Raw genomic sequence first — 24200 nt, 5'->3', positions numbered from 1 at the left:
ATAAGTTACAATGGAATCAGTAAACATACTTATTGAATACACTAAAAAAGCATTTTTCAAAATAATAAATAAATACTATTAAATTTAACACATAAAACAAAACTTTACATTACTTGAAATAAAGAAATTGAAATTACTATTCTGTAATGTGTAATGTGTAGGGCAAGCATTATTTTTTATGTGGATTATGTTTAATCCAGTTGAATATGTAATTTTGAAAAGAGAATACGTAATTTAGTAATAGGTCAGTAGTACTAATAAAAAGTGAATTGTCGTAAAGTCATCAAAATACTAACAATTTCATTGGAATACAATTTAATAAATAGTATATTAATTACTAAATGTACAATCATTAACATTTATCAATCAAACTTTAAATAGCCACAAAAAGTTGTGATTATTAAAAATATTGTAAAAAACCAGAAACTACCAAATTCAATCTTTATACCTTTGAAATAAATGACAACATAGTGAAATATCATAAAAACAACACTTTTGACAAAATAAAATTGAAAGTTCTTAAAATAATAAATGAAAACTGGCAAAGCATCTTATTAGATCACAAAGTCTTACTAGATCCTAAATTCTTATTAGATCACAAATTCTTATTTAAAAAAACCAACATTTTGACTCGTTCAGGATCTAAACGGTTCCGTTTCTGATCAACAATCAGTCCTGCAGTGCTGAATAATCGCTCGGAATGTACAGTTGAAGGTGGAATGCAAAGAAATTTCTTTGACAGTTTTTTTAAACATGGGTACTTGGTATTTTCTTTCCAATACTGGAAAACGTTGGTACTTGAATTTTGAATAGGTTCTTCCAAGTAAACATTAATCTCATCTTCAACTGATGCGATGTGGCTTACACTTGGGGCAGTCTTCATTATGTTTGAGTAAAATGTCCACATACCATGGCTTTCCATTGCTTGGCTGGATGTTTGCGGCACAGACTGAGAGAAAAGCAACAAAATTTTCAAAATTAAAAATTAAAAATGAACAAACAAATGTGTCAACATAAAACAGCAGAAGTAGACAAATAAGAATACACTTAATGAATTACAAGGAAATTAGCACCTAACTTACCTCAGTTTCAGGTTGTTTCAAACAGATAGTTTTTCTTGCTTCTTCAATCAAAAAAACTTTCGCTTTTGTGACATTACCGTCCTGCACAAAAACATGGTGTTTAAATCGTGGGTCCAGTAATGTTGCAACTGCGTACAACATATTCTCTTCAACATCAGAATACTTCAAAGTTATGGCAGCAAGCATATCATTTTTGATGCCCTGTACACCTGATCCAGTAGGTGCTGGTTTCCTTAGCTCTTCAGTAGAACTGTTGATTATAGGTATGACTTCTGAGGCTGTCACACACTGAGTACTTACAGCCAATGTTGCATGGTTGAAAATACTTAAAAGGTTTACTACATTTGTCATCAGGTTCCATTCTGCTGATGAAAAAGTCACAGGTAACTGCAGAGTTGCTGATGCTAAAGAAACAGACTGTTTTTGCTCAAGTAAGCGCTGTAGCATATGGAGAGATGAATTCCAACGCGTTGGTTCATCCTGGATAAGTTTATGTTTTTTCATTTTCAGCGTGGCTTGAGCCTTCTTTAGCTCTTTTGTCGCCTTACAAGAATGTTTGAAATGGCCAACTATGCGACGACCGTTGGCAATCAGATTATTTACATTCTTGTTGTTCAGTAGCCCTTCCTTTACAACAAGCTGCAGGGTATGTGCTAGGCATGGCAGATGTTCATATTCGGATGATTCTAGGCCAGCAGTTATGTTCCTGGCATTGTCTCTTACAATGGCAACAACTTTAGATTGCAGCTTCCATTCTTCAAGTGTTTCTGTGATAAAATTGCACAAATTGTTCCCTGTGTGAGATAATTCAGGAAAGGGAATAACCCCAATGTTGAGGTGTTGCAAGACAAAATTGGAATCAACAAAATGCACAGTTAGACCAAGATAATCGTCATTGGCTGTTGAAGTCCACATATCTGTTGTAAGACTCACATGTTCAGCTTCGTCCAACTTTTTGTTCACATTTTCCCTACATTCTTGGTACATGTGTGGTACAACAGTATTTGAAAAATGTTTTCTGCTGGGCAAAACATACCTAGGCTCAAGGAATTTGACAAATTCTGTGAATCCTCTGTCTTCAACCATGCTAAAAGGACGATTGTCTAAGCACATCATTCTACCTATGTGCTGAGTTATTGATTTTGCACGAGGATCAGTGGACTTGAATTGTGCAGTTTTATCAATAAATGATTGTAATGTAGGCTGGTATTGACTTTTAGGAGTTAGCCTATACTGGTTTGGTGTTCTTGATGAAATATTCGTTTGGCCAACTTTCTCAGCATGCCTCGGGGACACTGAACCGCTGCCTCTCGATGAATCAGTAGCAGTAGGCCTAACATCTGAATTTGATGACAATGGCAAGGTTGTCTCTGAAGAACAATTTTGTGCTGAACTATCATCTATTTCATTTTCTTCAATCTCGCTCAATTCCGATGAATGTAGCCTTTGTTTCTTCGTCTCATGAACGTAACTCCCATGCTTGTTTTCGAGATGTTTTTTCATGTTTGTTGTAGTTTTAGATTTACCGCCACGTGAGATTGTACATTTACAGATTTGACATATTGCGTAGCCAGAATTTTGTCGGTCGATGACAAAGTATTTCCACACTTCACTAGACATCACGTAAATAAAAATGTTATTTTACTATTCGTATTGCGCTAACATTACCCAACATTCAAACAAAGAAGCATCACTGGAAACAAAAGCATGTAAGAAAATTTCTACAGTTGCCGTACTGGTAACTTACTGGAATGAAAACGTGTTTCAAAAACGTCCATTGAAATTTTATGTTTAAGTTGCGTAATTAACTGGTGATTTAATGTTTACTGTTATTAAATAAATTACGGAAAATACGTAACTCGTAAAATGTTACGGGCTATGGCCACGTTATTCTTGCATTTTATCGTTAAGTAATTGAGAATAAGATCTGTACCGGAAGTTGGCAAACCTGTGAAAGTTCATGTATAGACAAATGCTGGTTAACAAAAAAAATCATTGACGAAAATAAATATGCAACAACGCAAGTGAATAAATATACTAGAAACGTAGAAAACGTGGCACACTTCTCAGTAGAATCTTGAAATTTTGTGCACATGGCTACCAATGTGGGTGTATTCAGCAAGTAAAAGTTGGGCTACAATTTCTTTATACGATAACACTGCGTTAATAAATAAATAACCCTAAATGCACAGTACGAAATCGCCAACCTCCGTTCCCGCTTACGGGATTGTGGCAACTGAGCTGTGGTAAGCTATGTTATATTTCATTTATTATTTATTATATCGTTTATGGTTATTTATTTAGTTGTAAAACTGACTAAAATTACTGCAACGACAGCGATGAACCGCTGCTAGGCAGCACTTTACGTCTACATCCTGCAGAATTTTAATAATCGGTGATTTTCGCCGATCCTCGATTATCGATTATGTATCAAAAAATCGGGGTATCGAAGAATCGACGGATCGACTTTCCCATCCCTAGTAAATATAACATATCTTTGGAATAATTTCATCCTTTTCAATTTTTCTGGAGTCCCTACTGAGCTTCAACAAACTTAGGACCAAAAATCATGTTGTTTGAAAAGTTCATTCACATTGTTTCAACATTTCCACTTTGGAGCACAAAAATTCTGAGAGACATTGTCATAGAGTATTAAATTCTGTTCTTTAATCTATCATGCAGAAAAATAATTTGTTCTACACGTTAAGGAGTTAAATTAACTCTACGATTGGAGATGGTGTTTCCAGCAGAAGAGAAGCATCTCTCGCTGGCAACCTGCGTGGCTGGAATTCTTAAATAAAATTGCTTAACCTCAAAATTAGTGTCATAATTATCTGTAACTTGTCATTAAAGTTAAATCAATTGAACGTAATAAAAATATAAGCATTTTACTTAATTCAATTTACACTTACAAAAAAAACATATACACAATAAACCTACATGGAAATTAGTCTTTTTCAATATCCTGGAAGTCTGAAATATGTTTACTCATGTCATCAAATGTAGAGCTGTACTGAAGAGGCCGATTTTGCCAATATTTAGTTGAATCTGCATTTCTGCAGACTTCCGATACGCTTGTTAATTTTTGGCCGATACTACTGAAAAACGAAAGAGACTGTCATAACCTAAAAATCCATGAGTACCCTGTTCACTTTTCTTAGTAGTACTGCATTCTTTCAGATCGCATTATTTCTTAGCAACATGTGCCAACCGTACATATCAAACTTTATCCTTTTTTTTTTTCCCCCCCAATAATTACCACGTTTCCATGTCGGGTTTAAAACGTTTTAAGAACACTTACCTATTCAAAAACGTCCATGGAAATGGGTTCCAACACATGAGTTTCAAGGTCGATACACCAAAATTGTGGGATGGAATGGGATTGAGCAGAGGGGAAAATGGCATGGAAACCGTTATCGTATTGGAAACCGATAGAAAGTAAATATGCACAGCATTTTTTACCAACGGCAGTTGTGTATAACACTTTAAAGTGTGTTGTTTAAAAATGACAAGTGTTAGTAGGAATGTGTGGACAACAGAAGAAGTGTTAGTTTTGTTGGAAATTGTAGGGGAACGAGAAATAATTAAACTGTTTGACGGGAGGAGGTACAAAAATGCAGAAATATATAAGTTAGTACATGCAGAAATGGAAAAAAAAGGGCTACACTATGAAGAATCACGAGCAAACAGCGTCTAAAACAACACATGCAAGAAAGAAAATAGTAAAAGTGGTGTGGAACGAGACAAGTGTGAATACTACGATTTACTGGAGGAAATGCTCGGGAACAGGCCCTCAACAAGTACACAAGGTTTGGACTCTGGCATCGTCCCACAAACAGTGCAACTGATCACAGTAGAAGTTGACCCTGATGTGAGAAACTGTGACATAAGTGAGTACCTGCAATCACCAAGCGATAATAGTAACTCAACAGCATCAACAACAGACAATGTTCCAAAAGGATACAAAAAAAAAACAAAGGCAGCAAATGCAGGACTATCTGCCGAAGAGTTCATGAACCAGCAGAGACAGCTTTTGAACGAGTTCTTCCAGAAACAACAGGAACAAGAGAAGGTTGCTGCGGAAGAAGGTCAGTTGAGCTGAAGGAAATCTTAGGAACATTCACATCGGCTATTGATAAAATTCTGAATGCTCCCCAAACTTATCAATACCCTGTTTTCCCAAGTTTACCGCCCCAGATGTTCCATATGCCAACCTCCTTCAAAACTCCAGCAACTTCTTTGCAAATGCCTCCTATGAACACATTTATCAACACTGCAAGCAACAGTGGGATGCAGAGTGTTTCTCGTGCAGAGCCTGAAAGTGTTAATTGGTTCTTCAGATGATGAGCCCCCTCATAAAAAGAGATAATTTTAGAACTATAGAGAAACTATTTGCAATATAACATGTTGCATATGACTGAACAAGTAAGAGTGCATTGTTCGTAATAATGTGACAACTGAGATGTTTTCAAAAAGAAATGTCACAAAACAGTTAATGCACAGTTGCCACACGAAAGTAAAATAAATACAACTATGTTATTTGTATATTTATTGTACAAGGAAAACACCATGCTATTAAACAGATTGTCATGACTTGTACTACCGTGTTTTCTCGTATAATCGTTGCACATTTTATTCTAGAATCAAGTTTGAAAAGTAGGGCTGCGACGATTATGTGGAGAAAAAATTTGTTAGGTGAAGTTATTCATAAAAACAAAACCTGTTCATGGAAAGTACGTTTGTTTAAAAAAAGGTGGAGTATTCAATAGCACGCCAAACAATCTATATTAATAATTCCTTAAACAAAAACCTTTCTTCAACTTTAAATAGAAAAACCAAAACTCTAACGCGAACGCAAGCCACTTGAATCTGACGTGAACGAACGTGTCGTACACACTTGCCACGAAAGAATGTGGGCTATCAAATGCAGTTAACTCAGCACCTGACAGAGAGCGCGCGTTGCATCCAATCGGCGAGATATCGATATTCGACTATGTGCGCGCGCTCTATACGGGAAGCAACATAACCAAACATGAATGATACGCTGGCTACATTTTTATAAGCGGTACGCTGCGGTAACGCAGACAATCAGATAAAGGAAATACCGTTTAAAAGCGTCTTTAAAAGAAAATTTACACGTCAGACAACTTTGTATTTTCGTTAATTAAATAAATAAGTGGTAATGACCGAAATTAAATTTTAAATTATACCGACACCGTGGCGACGCAGACGATCAGATAAAGGAAATAACGTTTAAAAACGTCTTTATAAGAAAATTTACACGTCAAACAATTTCGTATTTTTCCGTTAATTTATTAAGTAAGTGGTAATGACCGAATAAATATTAGATTTCTACTTTAAAATACATACATTGTTTTATACGGAAAAGTTACTTACACAAACGCTCGGCATCTACTAGCGGGACCAAAAACATCATGCAGCGTTTACGTGAGAAGTTTTTTTATCCCAATTTTGACAGCCTAAAATATGGTTGCTACGATTACACGCGTGCGACCATTATGCGATAAAACACGGTATATCCTATATGTATGTACTATGTGTAAGTGTATGAGGTATAGGATTACAATGAATAAATATTAAAGGTTTAAAACATATATGGTAATTTATACAGACCAAATTATGTTCAGTATCATGTTTGCCAATCCTATTGTTCAAAATAATACTAGGATGGGTATATTTTAATTTTTTTTACACAGATATGATTAGAACCTTGAAGTCTTTGTTGTAGAAATGAACATTTAAACAAACAAAAAAACTTTGCTTACATTGCTCCACAATGTTCACCTCTATAAATTCACATGTCATTCGAGCCTTGATCTCCTAAGAGGGTATCTCAACATATAATTCTTTAAATTATCCCGTACTGTTGCAGCAATTTTGTCATCGTAGTCTCTTGTTAGTCTCCGAGGAGGCTGAGGAAACTGCAGTTCAGCTTGCTGGACAGCCTCCAACCAGCTTTGCTGAAAGGTTTCTTTCTTTGTTTCTATGATGTTGTTCAGGATCATGCAAGATATGACAACTTTAGGCACGGATGTGTAATGCATATCTAGCCTCTTGGCCAAGCACCTAAATCTTGCTTTTAGCCTGCCAAATGAATTTTCGACCACCACACGCCCACGATTTAGGTAAACATTGAATGATTCCTCTTCAGCACTAACATTACCTTTATACCCTTTCAACAGCCATGGCAGCAAAGGATAGGCAGGATCACCTAACAGCATTGCTGGAATTTCATTGTCATTAACTGTTTTGCTCCATTTTGGTATTATAACATCTGCATGTTTATATAGCATAGAATCTTTCAAAACAGATTAATCGTTTGAACTTCCAGCATGTTGGCATGTCGCATACCTAAATCTGTACATGTGGTCTACAACTGCCATAATGTATGAAGGCCATCCCTTGCAGTTTACAAAATCACGGTACCCATCACATGGTGGCAGAATTGGGATATGTGTCCCATCTATTGCACCAATTACGTTAGGTATTCCACACATATTTTCAAAGCCTTCGGTTATTTCATGTGCTTCCATTTCATTTGGCATCGTAAGATACTTATACTTAAATTATTTAATCAACGCATCACATACAACCCACACACATTTGTGCACTACACATTTGTGTGTACCAAACTGATTTGCCACGACTCTGTATTCGGCGCAAGATGCCAATTTGTGCAGTGCAATCGCTACTTTCTTTGTAACCGATAATGGTTTACGGACACACATTGAATGAGGTTCAAGGTACTTGGTGAGTCGGTTACAGATGAAAATGAATGTTTTAATAAGACATCCTAAAATTATTTAACCATTCTTCGTTAGTAAAAACATACATACCCTAGTACCCGCTCCCACCAATCATGACACCTTTCTTTCACCCAGTACTTTCTTTTCAGTCACTGTTTGGTTTCACGTCTTATGTTGAAATAATGCAAGTTTTGCATACATAATTGATGTATGAAAATGTTGCGCTCCTTTTGTCGTGCAGAGCTTTCTTGCTCCCACTTATGTAATAAATGAAATAAACCCAACAATAATTGCCATGCAGCAAGAAATATCAAGACTTTTCGCTTATCCATTCTATTTTCGTACAGAAAGTATTTCGGACGTAGCAGAATGACAAATCACCTGTTTGTATTTATTTACTTACGTCTTTATTTATTTCAAGTGAGCTAACATAAATTTCAATGTCGCCACCCTTATAACAAGCAAATACATGGTTGCTACAGGACTAGAAAACTGGGAAATGTCAGGGAAATTAAAATGGTCAGGGAATTCTGGGAAATGTCAGGGAAAATGCTACAAATTCTGGAAATTTTAAATGTGCGTATAATTCAAACAAAGCTTTGTTTTGATGCGCTCGTACCGCTACCGAGCGACTCCGCTAAAAGGCGGCTGCTTAAGGCACACGGCAACTGCAACCTTTTTTTTACTTGGTCTACGATTGTCCGTTGCAATAGGCTGTTACAAACACCCACCATAACTTCTGGCCGATCCAGGCACTCGTTAGTTCACTAGCGAACCCAGGCCTTCATTTGTTCGTGTTTTGCTCTTTTTTAATTTGCCCTTGAGACTTTGTATTAACTTATGTTCCGTTCCATGCAGTGAACTACAGAACGGACATGGCGTCGTTTATCTTTTGAAGGCTATTTTACGTGGAATAAGGTGAAAACAAAGCTTATTACGTGAATTTAAAGTCGTTGTTTCAGGTGAAGTTAGTTTTTGATGCGATCATAAGAAAATAAAGTGCACTTGATAAAGAGGCAATATCAATTATTTTGAAAACTACCAAGCTGATACGAAAAAACGTGGCTTTTGTGTGCAGTTATGTTTTTGCATTCTTTCTACCAATTACAGTAGAACCTGTTTATAGTGAACCCGCCTATAATGAATTCCCGTTTATTGTGAATTTCCGTCTCAGTCCCGGCAAAATGATGTGAGGTTATGTATTAATTTATTGGATATAGCGCACAACTTTTGTCAATGTTGATATGTTTTCCCGTGTACCACGAACAAATTTTGCCGACATAATGCACATTTATCTCAAATATTTTCATATAATTACAAGTTTTTTCACAAAACGTCTATTCTGGATCACATTGAAGTTTTTCTCCACAATACGCTACTCGATTGTCCACTGTTCATATTATAAACAAGTTGTATTCGAGTGGTCTCGGTAGGCTACGTGTAGCCAGAAATGGTGATCAGTTTGGTGAAAATAAAAAATAGTTTTCCCTGCATAGTTAAATGGGCGAACGCGTATACATTTAAGATGTTATCAAAATTAAACATAAATTACCGCCACACAAATACGTATGTACATTATAGCAGCAAATTCAATATTTTTACGTCTCATTTTTATCGTTCACGTTTCGGAGATTTTGATCGAGTAAGGTTCGTAAGACTACCACTATATAGAACTCTGTGGACTAAATTTTTCCATAGAAAGTTAGAAAATTTCGTTCCAGCTTTAGCAACTGTGATACTACATGATACATAGTGATCTTTGATGCGCCAGACTCGTAATTTTTGTTTATTTACTTTTGACGGTAAAAAGAATTTAGTGTTATTGAGCTGCAATTGTGCTTCAATAAGAAATACGTACATAAAAAAAGGGTGGAAAACGCGGTAAAAAACGTAAGGCATTATCTGCGCGAGATAAACTGGACGTTATTGAAAAGGTAGACTCCAACCCCACTGTCCCGCACGTGTTAATAGCAAAGGAACTGGGAATTGCAACATCCACATTAAGTACAATATTAAACAAGCTGAACAATCTTCTTTCTCAAGCTGCGAATACGTCACAGAATATTAAATGCCTGAAAAAAGGAAAATACGTTGATGTCGAAGAACCATTAATAGAAAGTTTGTACATTGTGTAGTGCATTAAAAATATCTTCATTTGCTCATAAAACTGTTGCTTTGAGTATTTTCATTCGTTCTTTTCTTGGCTTAGGCCTATGTGTAGTTAAGATCTTGCTTTTGAGTATGGATTGCCAATATAAAAGTTTTCCCAGATATTAAGTTTCCCCTCTATAGTGAACATATAAACTACTCCCTTCAGATTCATTATAACAGGGTTCTACTGTATTGTTTAAAATTACTTTTTTTTTTTTTTTTTTTCAACCGTTATAATCCGTGAGTTCTGTTGCGTGACACTTACATTGTGTATAAAAAAATATGCATAACTGAATATGTTTTTCCCCAGAATCGTTAGTTAACATTGTAATATTTTAAGAGTATTGCATGTTGTAATGCTGCTATTGTAATTCTCTAAGTAGGCCCGTTATATTGCTAGGTGTGACTTTGTAATAGTTTTTGTATTTGTGTAGTTATATTATTTTAAGAATTCGTAAACAATCATGTTTTAACCTAACCTGAAAATATTAATATATCCTTTTTTTAGCTTAGAGATGTCGAAGAAAACTACTTTTAAGGAGAATTGGCTCAAGGAGCCACAGTTTCAGCATATCAAACCCTCTGCTAAAAACATAAATTCTGCGTACGGCACTTGTGCTACAAAAGTATTCAACTCAGCAATATGGGTCGAAGAGCTCTCACCAGCCATGTCGAAGGAAAAAAACACATTCGCAATTCTGCCTTCAAAATAACACACACAAAAACTTATTTTACTTCATGTTGATATTTTTATATTACATTTAATCATATGCACGTTAATATTTATGGTATGTACTTCAAAAGAAAGTCAGGGAATTTTTCTCTTGAATTTCTGGAAAACAGGGAAAAGTCAGGGAATTCTAAGATTCTATTTCTGTAGCAACCATGAAATATATTGATCGAATCGATGTCGTTTTTAACTGGATCGAATTATTGCATGGAAACGGGTATCGTACACAAACTAAATTGGATATGGATACCCGAAACATTTTAAACCCGACATGGAAACGTGGTAATTGTTCTTTAATTTTAATATGTCATAAATAAATACATTACCATCACGGTAAATATATATCTCGGTTGTTACGGTAACTATAGTGCAAATGTGGTAGCTATCATGCTTCTGTAGTAATTATGGTATCTACAAAGAATCTTTAGTTCTTTTTATGGTAATTATCTAAAGATAACTATTGGGTTTGTACTGTAGTTATGGTACATCATCCATATTTCTTCGTAAGTTGTTGTTGAAGCTCGAAATTTTCGAGCCTAAAAATTTTTTCTAGCCGAGGCTTGAAGTAAGTCTCGATTTTCAAGAACTCGCAGACATATATATATATATATATATATATATATATATATATATATATATATATATATATATATATATATATATATATATATATATATATATATATGGACTCTAAGCATTTTGAATCCATTAAAATTAACCGGGGCGAGTTTAGGTATTCATGGAACCGAACCGAAATCGAAAATTTCGGGTACCCGCACACCCCTAGTGTTTTCTGGTAATTCCCTATAATGTTCATAACCTTAAATACTACAACCGTAAAAATGAAACATTTTGTCATAATCGTACTACTGTAAAATTGATTTTTTCATTAATCTTTGGATTCTGTGAACGAACATCCCGAAGTGCTTGTTTCTTCTTGATTAAATTAAGAGAAAGTGCTTTCTTTGCAAATCAAAATTTCAAAAATACTTAAAATATTATGTGTCAAATACATCTGTGGCGTGGCTTTGTTAGGACAGTTGTATAAACATATAAACACACAAAAAGAAAGCAGTAAATAATGATTTCAAAGTTGCTGCGAAACTACTTTCTATAGTAAACTTCATGTAAATTACTTCTACAACTAAAAAAAAAAGGAATAATTCACTCTTTATTTAACTTGAATGGTGTCAAATGCTAACAAAATGTTAATAACTAATGGGGTGAGAACTGGGTTCATAAGGGACAGCCCAATTAAGTTTTATTACTATTTTATTAATTACTAATATTTACATTACTATTAAACGATTGTACTTAAAAATGTCCGATCACCAATCATTGGCTCTTAAAAATGTTTATTCGCCCGTCACTCAATGTCTGTCAAATTCCACAGTTCGCATTCTTCGCTGGAGCTAGGCTCAACAGTGATTTGTCCTGTACCTCGAGCCTGTACACACACAGTCTCGCACCACTCAGTCACACACTCTGTCCCATTACTCCGCGTCGCGCCACTCTCGAGGGGTCTCTCACCCTCTTTGCCAAAGTTACACTTCCCTTCACCCACGGAACTGTATGAACTGGTGAGCAGATGGGGTAGGGGGGTAGTGAGAACCCTTGTGATCCGGCCAGGCATGCCTTGTGTTAATGGACAGCACGTGAGGTCAGAGGCCATGCAGGGCCACAAGCCAGCTCCGAACCTGGCACGCGTCGCTGTCCTGTCTGCGTTTGTAGCAATACTACTGGAGAAAGCAGATGACCCCTCTATTAGATATTGGTTAGACAGATATGTTGTAGGTTCCTGATGCGAAAGCTTTGAGGCAAAAGTACGTTCCTAAAATGGGTTAAGCAAATAAAGACATAAGTAAAAAGTTACAAAGACAAAAGGTGGTGATACTTTAATGAAACGACAGATCACATAGAGTGTTGCATTTCTGTTATTCTCATTCATGTTTTGTTAGGAAATAGCAAACTTGTATTTGTGGGTGGCTTGAACAGCAGGAAAATGTAACAGGATCAAAATGTGCTCGAGCAATACTTTCAATCACAACGGAACTTGGTATTGCGTATGTAAACGTTGTAGGTTGTTACATGACAACGTGTTTGAATTCCATCAAAATTATTTTTGCACACGACATGGTTCACATTCAATGTTAGGCCTATAAATGGAATATGGTGACTAGTTTTTGGGGCTTCTGCATGTGTGTGCAATGTGCAAAATCTTTTTTTCTGAATGTTAGGAAATGAAAGCATAGATATTTTACTTTTTTGAAGAGTAAATATCATGATGATGAGGCTAAATTATTTCCATTGCCTGTAATGATGCGGTGGAACTCTTGTTTTAAATAAATATTTACCTGAAATCATTTGAGAAATTTAAGATGGTGGCAGTGCTGCTGAGTACTTCAAAGCCCTAGATATTCAGGATACTGCAGTGATTAAGTGCTTAACTGCACTGTTCAGTTTTAGCTTTGAATATATATATATATACTGTATAGAAGTCGCGAGTGGATAGGGTTTACTCTACGTTTTTCAGGAGCGTATGATGAGCAGCTTGGGAACTTCACCACTGCAGGGTGGGGAAGGGGTGTTTGAAGAGTTCGACACTTGTCCGCTGGGGACCACCACAAGTCGATGCCCTAGAGATGGTGGCGATTGCGGCGGTGAATTAACCAACTACCTCAAACCGTATTAGAAATTTTAACCTGAGCTGGCGACTTCTATACAGTATATATATTCAAAGGTTTTAGTGGACAGTATTGTAGGAACTTGAAAGGGTATCCACTAATCCACAAAATTGGTTCCAAAGTGTCAGATGTGTAAACAGGGTGACGATTGGTCGGGAAATTCGGGAAAACCTGGAATTACCCAGGAATATTTTGCCTCTGGAAAAATACTGGAAATACCTAGGAATTTATTCACCCCTCGGGAGATTTGCTATTCTTCCATACTGTAATTATCGTCTAACGTTAAAGTCGTTGATTATGTACATCTGCAATTGATACCGATATTGAATATATATTAAATAGAAATAGATTGTGTAATAAATATTTATTTTTAGAGTAAGAGACGACATGGGAGAGTCAGCATCCACAGACAAAAGCGTGATCGGTAAAACCTGCCGCCATTCATGTTTACGTGTGTAACTGTGACGCTCAGAGAAAAGTTTTCAGAACCTGACGCCAGAGCGCAGCAGAATTCATATTGTTTACCGTGCGTGATTCCAATTTTCTTAAGAAAAAAATGAAGTTTAATATTTTTATCATTGGATAATTTATGGATTCAGTTTATTAAATTTTCATACAGTATATCTTTTAACTAATTGTTGTTGGTTTTATAACAGCTAATAATTGTTCAGGTGTAAACTTTTATCTTGTCAATAGTTGGCAACACTTCATCATTGTATCTGCAATGTGCATTTGCGCGGAAAGTAACGAAATTCGGCATTTTGTTAGGATATGTTTACGTAGGCAGGCTTGGAAGTAAAATTTAATTTAATTTATTAACGTCGCTGCAACGAAAATCGTTTACGTCCTACTTTATACGTGTATAACTGTTGAAGTAACAATTGGAAAAATCAAGCCTGGAAAAAATAACATGTCCTATGTAACTTAACCTCAATTTTTATGTTTTGCAATTATTATATTGTTTCATGTTGTGATGTTTTAAGTTAAGATAGTTTCTGTTCGTTAACCCATTCGTGCACAGATCGGTCTGTCAGCCGTCGCATTCCTAAATGACCTTCGTGCACGAGTCGGTCTGACAGACGTCCAAAATCCATAGCATTTTTAAACTTTTTTTACAAATTTAGTTCCTCGATTTTTCACTAGAATGCGTGTTTACTCTCTTTCCTAAGTATTATTCTTTGCTTTGGTGGTTAAGTCTTATTCTAATCTTTGCTGTAAACAAATATATTTGTTTTTATTCACGCACGTGTTTTTGTTATGACATTTGGTGACACGTGACAATGTGTTCAAAACGTAAGCGGATTTTTGATGACAGCAATGCGGTGGATTAAAGTGATTCTGATGTTGTGGAAATGTCAGATAATAGTGATAGTGACAGTGAAAGTAGTTATTCTTCATCAGTGAACATTTCTGAATTAGAAGAGTGCGGCCAAGGCGACAATCTGTCAAAATCTGACACATCTGCGCCTATCGGTTCTCGCGAATGGTCCAACGAAAAAGGTAATAAAATTATAACTAAAATACCATTTCACAGTAATGTTGGTGTAAATCCAGTGGCTTTACTCACCCACAATTTTCCACCAAACCCTACAAAATTAGACTGTTTTCGGTTAGTGTTTGATCATGATTTGTGGCAGTCAATCTGCACTAAACCAATGACTATGCCACACAGTGCATTGCAGTAAAACCAAATTCTAATTGGTTTCCCACCACTTGTGACGAAATACAAGCATACTTTACTTTGTGTGTTATGATGGCACAAGCAAAAAAACACAGCATTCGTTCATATTGGAGTGGCAAAGGTATGACTCGTACACCAGGCATTCGTGAAGTTATGTCTTTGAAGAGGTTTCTGGACATCTCCAGGTATCTTCACTTCCAAAACAACAATGCTCTGAACAAACATGATCGTTTGTGTAAAATAGCACCAGTGCTAGATTATTTCAGGAAAAAATTTCCTGAGCTAAATTGTCCAGGGGAAAACCTTTCATTGGACGAGTCCCTGATGAAGTTTCGAGGCCGTTTGTGTTTTGTACAATATAACCCTTCAAAGCGAGCTAGGTTTGGAATAAAAATATACAAACTTTGTGACTCGAACACTGGGTACTGTTTTTCCTTTTCTATTTACACAGGGAAAACAGAAGGCAAACAAGCTACACTAGCCAGTGAAGCTATTGTAATGAAGCTAATGGAGCCATATCAAGGGGTTGGTCACACACTGTTTGTGGATAACTGGTACAGTTCGCCAAAACTTTTTGAAGAGTTACATAATCATGGAACTAATGCTGTTGGCACTGTTAGGCATAACAGAAAAAACATGCCTAAAGATACTGAATTCAAACAGAAGTTGCACAGAGGGGAAAGTATGATCAGGTACAGTGAAAGTATGAGCGTTGTAAAGTGGATGGACAAAAAACCAGTGTTAGTGTTGTCTACATGCAATAGTGAAATTGACTATGCTATGACAAAAAAGGTAGACAGGAAAACAAAGATGGCTGTCATTAAGCCGAGAGTTGTAATCAACTACAATACTTGGATGGGAGGTGTAGATAAGCAGGACCAACAGTTAGCATCCTTTCCCATCATGCGGCGGTATGTAAAAGGTTACAAAAAAGTTTTCTTTTATGTAATGGACATGGCACTTTACAACACATATTTGCTGTGGATGTCAGTTACTGGAAAAAAAGGCCAAGTACAGTGCATTCAGAATTGATGTCATGGAAGAACTGATGGCATCACTGACATTGCCACACTATCAACGGCGGGGACGCAGATCTGCGGGTGACACTCCAATGAGGCTTCAAGCTGCTCACTGGGCTCATTTCCCAAGATTCATTCCACCGAATCCTGGCAAGCAAAACCCATCCAGACGTTGTGTTGTGTGCAGTGCTCATAATAAAAGGAGCGAAACACTGTTGGAATGCAAGCACTGTGTGGTTGCGCTTCACGTGCCAGAATGTTTTGAGATTTATCATACAAAAACCAATTATTGAATCTTAATTATGGTTTGATATGTTTATTTAATCAATGCACAGTTCTGTAATAAGTGGTTCTTAAAATAAATTTTAATATGTTAATCAAAACTATTTTTAACCAGTAATTTTTCCCATGATAATTTTTGTGATTTTGGACTAAATTAATTGGTGTAAAAGGGCCGCGTTTGTAGTGAAAAATAAAGTGAGCGAATGGGTTAAATAATCTTTGTTACTGATATGTTAGTATCCGTTTATATTCAGTGATGGTGAATTTTTTCAATAATGGCCAAACCAGGCCACACAGGAAAGTCTTCCTTTCAGGAACAGTGGCTTAGTGAACCTTATTTTAATGATTGGTTACATAAAGTCCAGGGTGACAAATATTCAGCCTTTTGCTCTCTTTGTTGCAAAGTGTTTTCATTGTCATCAATGGGGCGGACTGCAGTTGTGAGTCATATGAAAGGAGCAAAACACACAAACTTATGCAAGAGCAGTCGGCAATCTTCTAATATGCAAAAAATTTTGTGCCCAGCTATAAGTTCATCTTCACATGCAACAGAAGGTGTAGTTGCTATGACTCAGTCTTCCAGCTCAAATTCAGCTCGTGTTACAGCAGTGAAAAATGTTGGATGCATACCAGTGACTGTTACAGAAATGACAAATGTTACAAGCATGCCAATGCAGTCTCTTGAAGATCCAACTAAACCTACTGGTATTCATAAGTATTTGCTAAATGATGACATAAAAAAAGCGGAAATCCTATGGGCAATGCAATGTGTGATGACTCACAAATCCTTGCGAAGTGCTGCTACAGATGTTAATCTCTTTGTTCAGATGTTTCCTGACAGTCAGATAGCCGCAAAAATGAAACTGCAGAAAGACAAAATTGCATACACTATTGTCTTTGGTTTAGCACCATTTTTCAAGGTAGAAGTTCAGAATTTGTGTAAGGATAGCTATGTAGTGGTTGGATTTGATGAATCTTTAAATAAGGTAAGCCAGCGGCAACAAATGGACATTAACATTCGTTTCTGGGACAGTGTTAAAGATGAGGTGACTGTGCGCTATTTTACATCAGCATTCTTGGATCGTTCAAGAGCAGTAGACCTTTTGAAGGCATTTCAACAATCAATTTCACCACTAGATTCGAGGAAAGTTGTACAGATTTCTTTGGATGGTCCAAATGTAAATGTAAAATTTATAAGGGACTTGAAGGAGTCTATGAAAGATGATGAAAATGACGGAGTGCTACTCGATATCGGAACATGTGGCCTCCATACTATGCATTGTGCCTTTAAAGCTGGTGTTGGTGGCACAGAGTGGAATGTAGTGCCTTTTTTAAGGGCACTTTACAATGTTTTCAAGAATGTTCCATCTCGGCGTGCTCAGTTCACATTGATCACTGGCTGTAAAGTATTTCCTCTCAAGTTCTGTGGTGTACGCTGGCTGGAGAATGCAAGTGTTGCTCAAAGAGCTATTGATATTTTGCCTCAAGTCATCGTTTATGTTGAAACTGTTCAGAAAGAGAAGTTGGAACCTTCAAGTGCTAGTTACAAAATTTTGAAAACTGAGGTAAAAGACCCTTTGCTTGGCCCTAAATTAGCATTTTTCAAAACTCTAGCTTCAGATTGTGAGCAATTTTTGAGAGAGTTTCAGTCAGACTGGCCACTCGTGCCATTTCTCCACAGTGCATTGAGTTCTGTGGTTCAAACTGTCATGGGAAGATTTGTGAAGCCAGAGTCTGTGAAAATATCTGTTGATGTTGACGAAAATGATAAACTTATTCCAGTCAAGAACATTGACATAGGCTTTAGTACAAGTGCAGCTATAAGAAAATGCAAAGGGCTTAAAGAGATCGACATTTTGAGGTACCGCAATGATTGCAAAAAAGGACTTCAAAAATTTGTTAAAAAGATGATGACACGTTCCCCCCTGAAATTTAAGCTTACAAAAGCATTGTCATGTTTTGATCCAGCAATAGCAGCAGATGATGTCGTTGCAAGTAAACGACTCAAAGACATACTCGGAATTCTAGTTGACAATAACTGGCTGGATGGCACAACTGCAGATAAAGCAATGCAGCAGTACAAAACAGTATGCTCCAAGAGGGATAACAAAGATGCATTTAGCACATTTGTTAGATCAAGAGATCGTGTGGACCACTTTTGGAAAAATATGTTGAGTAGTGTTAACAGTGAGACTGAAGCATTTTGGAAAGTGCTTAAAATCGTTCTCATTATGTTGTACGGTAATGCCAGTGTTGAGAGAGGATTTTCGGTCAATGCAGATTGTCTTATAGACAATATGAAAGAAGAGACCCTCGTAGCGCACAGATGTGTGTATGATGCTATCAACTATCTGGGTGGGATTCAGTCAGTGCCACTTACCAAGCCTATCCTCCACGCAGCATGCAATGCACATGCTCGCTTCACAGAAGCCCAGCAGGAACGCAGAGCAGCAGCATCGGCCCAGTTAGAGGAATCTCGTCGTCGCAAACTAAGCGATTTGGCTGTGAAGGAACTGGAAGCCAAGAAGTGTAAAATTCTTGAAGAGGCTCGTGCTGAAGCCAGAAAAATTGATGATGAACTTGCTGGTTTAAAAAAACTGTGAAGCTATGAAATTAAGTGCTGTGCTGACAACATATATTTGTGTTCTTATATTAATTTTAACCAAATTGATCGGATGTTATATTATTTTACATAATTTGAACTTATAATTTTGAGTTTCTGAGTTTTTCTTTGATATGACAAGTTATTCCAGCTTACGTTTTTCCGATAAAAATTTCCACATTTGTGCAGGTATAGTAATATTATATTTTTATGTTTTTAAGTGTAATTTAGTATTACAAAGAACGCATAGACTTAGTATAGAAAATGAGTTAAATATTCTGGAAAAATGAAAATAAATTTCTGGAAATACCCAGGAATTTTATTCTAGGGTTGGAGTAGTCACCCTACATTTTTGCTTGTTAGCAGGGGATCAATTGGCAAGCTCACAAATTCAAAAATTTCAACTCTTCATTTGTTGTCAAAGAAAATTCTGTGAAAAAATTCTGGAATCTTGGTAAGCTATTTGACCCCAGAAGCATTGTCAACAACTGTGTAGATAGCAGATTGTTCCTGTTCTTGCCTGTATCTAAGAGGAAGTATTTTAGAAGGGTAAAACTAGTTCAAGCTACTTCACGAGAAGAAAGCAAATTGGATGTTCTGCAAATTTTGGATGTATTGAAGAAAAGCCATAGTGATTTCTCAGAAGATGCCTTTTCTGTCTGCTCTTTGGATTCCACCATTGAATGTAGACTGTGAAGAGCAGTTTCTTTTTTCGGGTAAATTTGATGACTAGGATAAATTTGAAAGTGGATAACATTGAAATAAGGCTTGTATCATATTACTTGTGGCAAGCTTATAAATTAACAAAATGTTTGGCAATTGCTGTGAATATATGTTTTGTGTAAAAATTCTTTAAAGGGAATCTTAAAAAAATAAGAAAATTTCAATGTTTTGTCAATTTCCAAGTAGTTTTTTGAAGCAGTCTTGTAGATTTTGATAAGATTTAGCACTGCTTTTGTGCGTTTTATTCACTGATTTTTAAGTATTTTATTTACCACTGTCTGGTGTTCCTATCCATGTGTTAACCAACATTTTTACAATATTCACTTTTTTCACGTTAATGTTAGTGTTTCATTTGCAGTGACCATAACAGCTTTAATTATTTTATCTATTGTGAATTTTAATTGAAGTGAAAGGAAAATATGTTGTTATCATTAATGCAAATATGATCTTTCGTAGATGTAAATCAAAGAGAACATAACAAATGGGACTTTTGAAAAAAATTCTGAGCTTATGGCACAGGAGAAAAGGGAATTTCTCAGGAATATGAGTTTGGGTATTACATTAAGTTTTGATTATGTATTTTCCTCATCTTTATGTTGTAACTGTGGTGCCCCATCAGATACAAAAATAATTTATAATTTGTTAGTTGAATGTGTTTACCTGTGTACCATGTTTACAACCTAATAATGATATACTGAATAGTGGGTGGGGTGGGGCAATTATACTGTAATCAATACAATATTCTTTTCAAATATAAATTTAATAATTTGGTTGAAATTTTTCACACTGAACACTCATGCTGGAAGATATTTCATTTCAGAGGTAATTCTCGGAAATTGTCCAAGTGTGTAAAAAAGATTAAGAGAAAATATACATTAGGACTCATTATGCTAATTTTATGTCAGAAAATATGTTAAGGTTTCATGTTGTTCTTTAGGGTTGTTTTCTGTATGCATTGCCGTGATTTCATCCACAAAACTGGAGTTCAGGGAAATCTTGGAATCACAATAAAATAAATGTAGAATCGACTCATCCCTAATCAAAATTACTGAAAGCAAGATGATAGCAAATAGATCAAAATTTTAATTTAAAAAGAGAGTTTTTATATTATTTGTATTATGATTATTGACAAGTACTGAACAATTTTTGCAGCTTTGAAATAAAAATTGATTATATTTCTATAATTGCGTAGGAATTGTTTTAACAAAAGTGTTGTGTAGTCATATTGAACTCTTGTAAACAGAACATGGCCATCTGTTAGACAAGACATAAAGTAAATAACTTATGGGGAGGGGGGGGAGAAGAGTATATGTTTAAGTTTGTCTCACTCTTCTTTCATCATACTGCTTTCAAATTGTTCTATGCTACTGTTAATCCTATTTATGCTACAACCTATCACCCCTTTTTGTGTTACTAATAACCAACATTGCTTTATATTAGTGTAACAGCTTGCAATACAGCTTAATTTTTCATTTGTTCAATTGTTTAACCCCACTGCCTTGCCATGCCTAAATATATATTACTAGAAAAAAGGTCTTTTTAGTTGCTTCGACTTTGGGGAGGGGGGGGATGATTGGAGAAATATATATTTTTTTTGTATGTACATATTAGTACTTTGTGTGTGTGTGTTTTCATTGTATCAGTTTTTAATATTTGCTGCTTCTATAGGTATTTTAGTATTCATATGTCTGCTAATTTCATTATGCATGCTGTATGGACATGAGTCAATACAAACCTGTGTTACATATGTTGCCGTGATTTTGAAATAATTTTGGGTAAAGATTTGTCAAAAAAAAATTTTTAACGCGGGTTTTTCTCTTTTATTCTGACCTTCCCACTTTTGTAAATAGTTATTATGACTAGAAACAAAGTGATTAATTTAAAATAAAGATTTTGTGTCACTAAAAGTAACAAATAGGAACCAAGCCCCTACATAGTAGTTTAGTATCTGTTCTAACTCAAACTGGGGACTGACTGGTAACATAATGAAATTCACAGTAAATTGAGAAATTCACATTGCTCTCCCTCCCTCCTCCTTCCTTGACCCTGCAGAGATGAATTATCACCTGACTCCAGCAACTCAGTGGTGAGTGTGACCAGTTGAGATCTAGGGACAGCTGGGGCATCGCTTTTGGCGACAGATGACCTAAGCTATAAATGATAAAAAATCTGTTGATGCACAAGAACAGACAGCTGCATGTCTGGCAAGCATGTCACCAGAAACAAGGCGAGCAAGAGCCATGACAGCGACGACGTCACTAAAGTTGTAGCTATGCCAAGATGACAAAGGTCTGCAGACGTGGAAGTCCCAACTCTATCGCAGACACTCTTTAGCTGTACTGGTAAAAGGCAGACTGCCTAGCAATCAACTGCCTTAACTATTCGAGCTGTTAATCGTGGAAGCCATGAAATCTTGGCTCCTCCTCGGGTCCTCCCCATATACGGGAACCATCTTTCCAGCTGTGAAGAAAGAGCTTGAATCCACTATTATTGCTAAAATTTCGTAACTTTACTATCCAACCAAGGAAAAACAATGCTAAGAGGAGTGATACTTAATGCTCCTTGGAAAGTTCTGGAAATGTAAAATAGAAATGATGAAAATGTATTTTATGCAGAACTATCTCAAAACTGAATACTAGACATTAAATAGTATTAAATTATAATTCCTGTTAAAGCAGTGAAGAGAACATCAGAAATTTATCTGCAAAAAGCTCTACAAATGGCTATCAATATGGTTGAGCTGCTTAAATAACACTATTGAACTAATGGCAAGTTTGTATTGCATTTTAAGGTTTGGTCCCATGCACCATGTTGTTTGTTGAATTGTTTCATTTTTACTTTTATTTAAGATAATTTAAAGAATTATAATTTGATACCTTCCTTACATTTGTTTTTTCAGTCACAAATATTTATTAGGTGTTCCATTACTGTAATAAGTGATGATAATTACGAACACTTAAACATTTTGCACCCATTATATTACTCTTTTAAGTGAATATTTGTTGAAAATATTTGTGACAACAAATGCAAGCAAGGTATGAAGATTAAAATTTTATAATTAGCTCTTAAATAAAAGTAATACCATGGTTTGGGAGACAGAGCCTTTGAAATTTATATATTTATTTTATTTATTGCCTTATTTGAAGTGGCGAAGTTAAGGCGTACCGCCTTGTCTTACACTTAACCTCATACATCTTTACTAACTAGGTACACATACCAAAAATTGTCAAAATAAATTTAAATAAAAATTAATTAACATATAAATATGAATAAGAAAATAATAAAAATTAGCATATACGATACACATGAGCTACCTTTAGTATAACTATTATAGGCATACTATAAAAAGGCCTTTTTTTACATATCGGAGCTAAGCAAGTAACTGAATAATGTTTTCTTAGTCACAGAGAAAGATTTGGAGTATAAACCTGTTATATGTTGGGGGATGAGCAAAGAACAATTACTCTTCAAACATGTGCCTATACCATGACGTGAACTGAGGAACTGAAACATGTCAGCTAGATAGGATGGGGCCTGTGTCATAATGTTTTCTTAAGCTATAAAAGGGAATTGAACTGTCGTCTTTTGTGCAATTTCAGCCAAGATAACCTATTGTAGTACGTGGAGATATGCTCACGACTCTTTAAATAAAAAATAAAACGGACACACAGATTTTGAATACGTTGTAACCTTTTGCATTGCACCTCGGTTAAATCGCCATAAACAGTATCGCAGTAATCAAAAATCGGGTTTATAAGTGACTCAATTAAATATTTTTTAACGCAGGTCGGCAAAAGCTTTATTTGCAAACCATTTTTTATCGACCATTTAAAAATACAATCAAGATCCATATTTAACTCACTAATAGCATTAATTAAATCATGAGGTGGAAAAGACATGTAAACTTGTAAATCATCAGCATATAAGTGGTGTCGACAGTGCTTAATGGATAGAGGAATATCGTTAATGTGCAAGGAAAACAAAAGTGGGCCAAGCGCGGAACCCTGTGGAACACCTGAGCTGACAAGGTGCCAGGCTGAAATTGAGTTGCCAGATTTAACACACTGGTACCTATTCGATAAGTATGACATAAACCACACAACAGCATTATCAGAGAAACAGAAATAATATTTCAGTTTAGCACAGAGAATATCGTGATCAACATTGTCAAAAACCTTTTTGAAGTCTAATAACGTGAGCAGTGTAACATGCTTGTTATAAATTTCACGTTGAATGTCATCCAGTATATTGACAAGTGCAGTATTTGTACTATGTAGTTTTCTAAACCCTGAATGGTATTTGACAAGCAAGTGATTTTCAGTTAGGTAATCTCTCTGTTGACTAAGTACGATGTACTCCAACAGCTTGGACAGAACTGGAAGAATAGATATCGGACGGTAATCTGAGATTAATGATGGTGACTGGGTTTTGGGGACAGGTATAACATAAGCTAACTTCCACACCGAGGGGAACTAAAAA

At 35.8% G+C, this 24200-nt stretch overlaps 2 protein-coding genes across 3 annotated transcripts in view; one reads left to right on the top strand and one right to left on the bottom strand.

Annotated features, from left to right (window-relative positions):
- Positions 1-24200, top strand: part of LOC134546252 (ubiquitin carboxyl-terminal hydrolase 10-like) — a 165243-nt gene that overhangs the window by 44657 nt on the left and 96386 nt on the right. The gene's annotated exons all lie outside the window — the stretch shown is intronic.
- LOC134546253 (zinc finger BED domain-containing protein 4-like) lies at positions 580-5055 on the bottom strand. Its single transcript, XM_063388948.1, has 2 exons — positions 1083-5055; positions 580-949 (listed from the first exon to the last, which is right to left on the bottom strand). Exons 1-2 carry the CDS (start codon positions 2700-2702, stop codon positions 596-598), a joined length of 1974 nt encoding a protein of 657 aa, XP_063245018.1. The 5' UTR covers positions 2703-5055; the 3' UTR covers positions 580-595.

Source organism: Bacillus rossius, chromosome 1, assembly GCF_032445375.1.
Source record: "Bacillus rossius redtenbacheri isolate Brsri chromosome 1, Brsri_v3, whole genome shotgun sequence".
In the NCBI taxonomy this organism is placed as follows: Eukaryota; Metazoa; Arthropoda; class Insecta; order Phasmatodea; family Bacillidae; genus Bacillus; species Bacillus rossius.
This window is presented reverse-complemented; position numbering and strand designations above follow the sequence as displayed.

Excerpts from the sequence above, each read along its gene's own strand:
- LOC134546253 (XM_063388948.1), bottom strand. The coding sequence starts at position 2,702 with ATGTCTAGTGAAGTGTGGAAATACTTTGTCATCGACCGACAAAATTCT. Across the intron at positions 950-1,082 it reads TGAAACAACCTGAAACTGAG|TCTGTGCCGCAAACATCCAG; the intron begins GTAAGTTAGGTG and ends CTTTTCTCTCAG.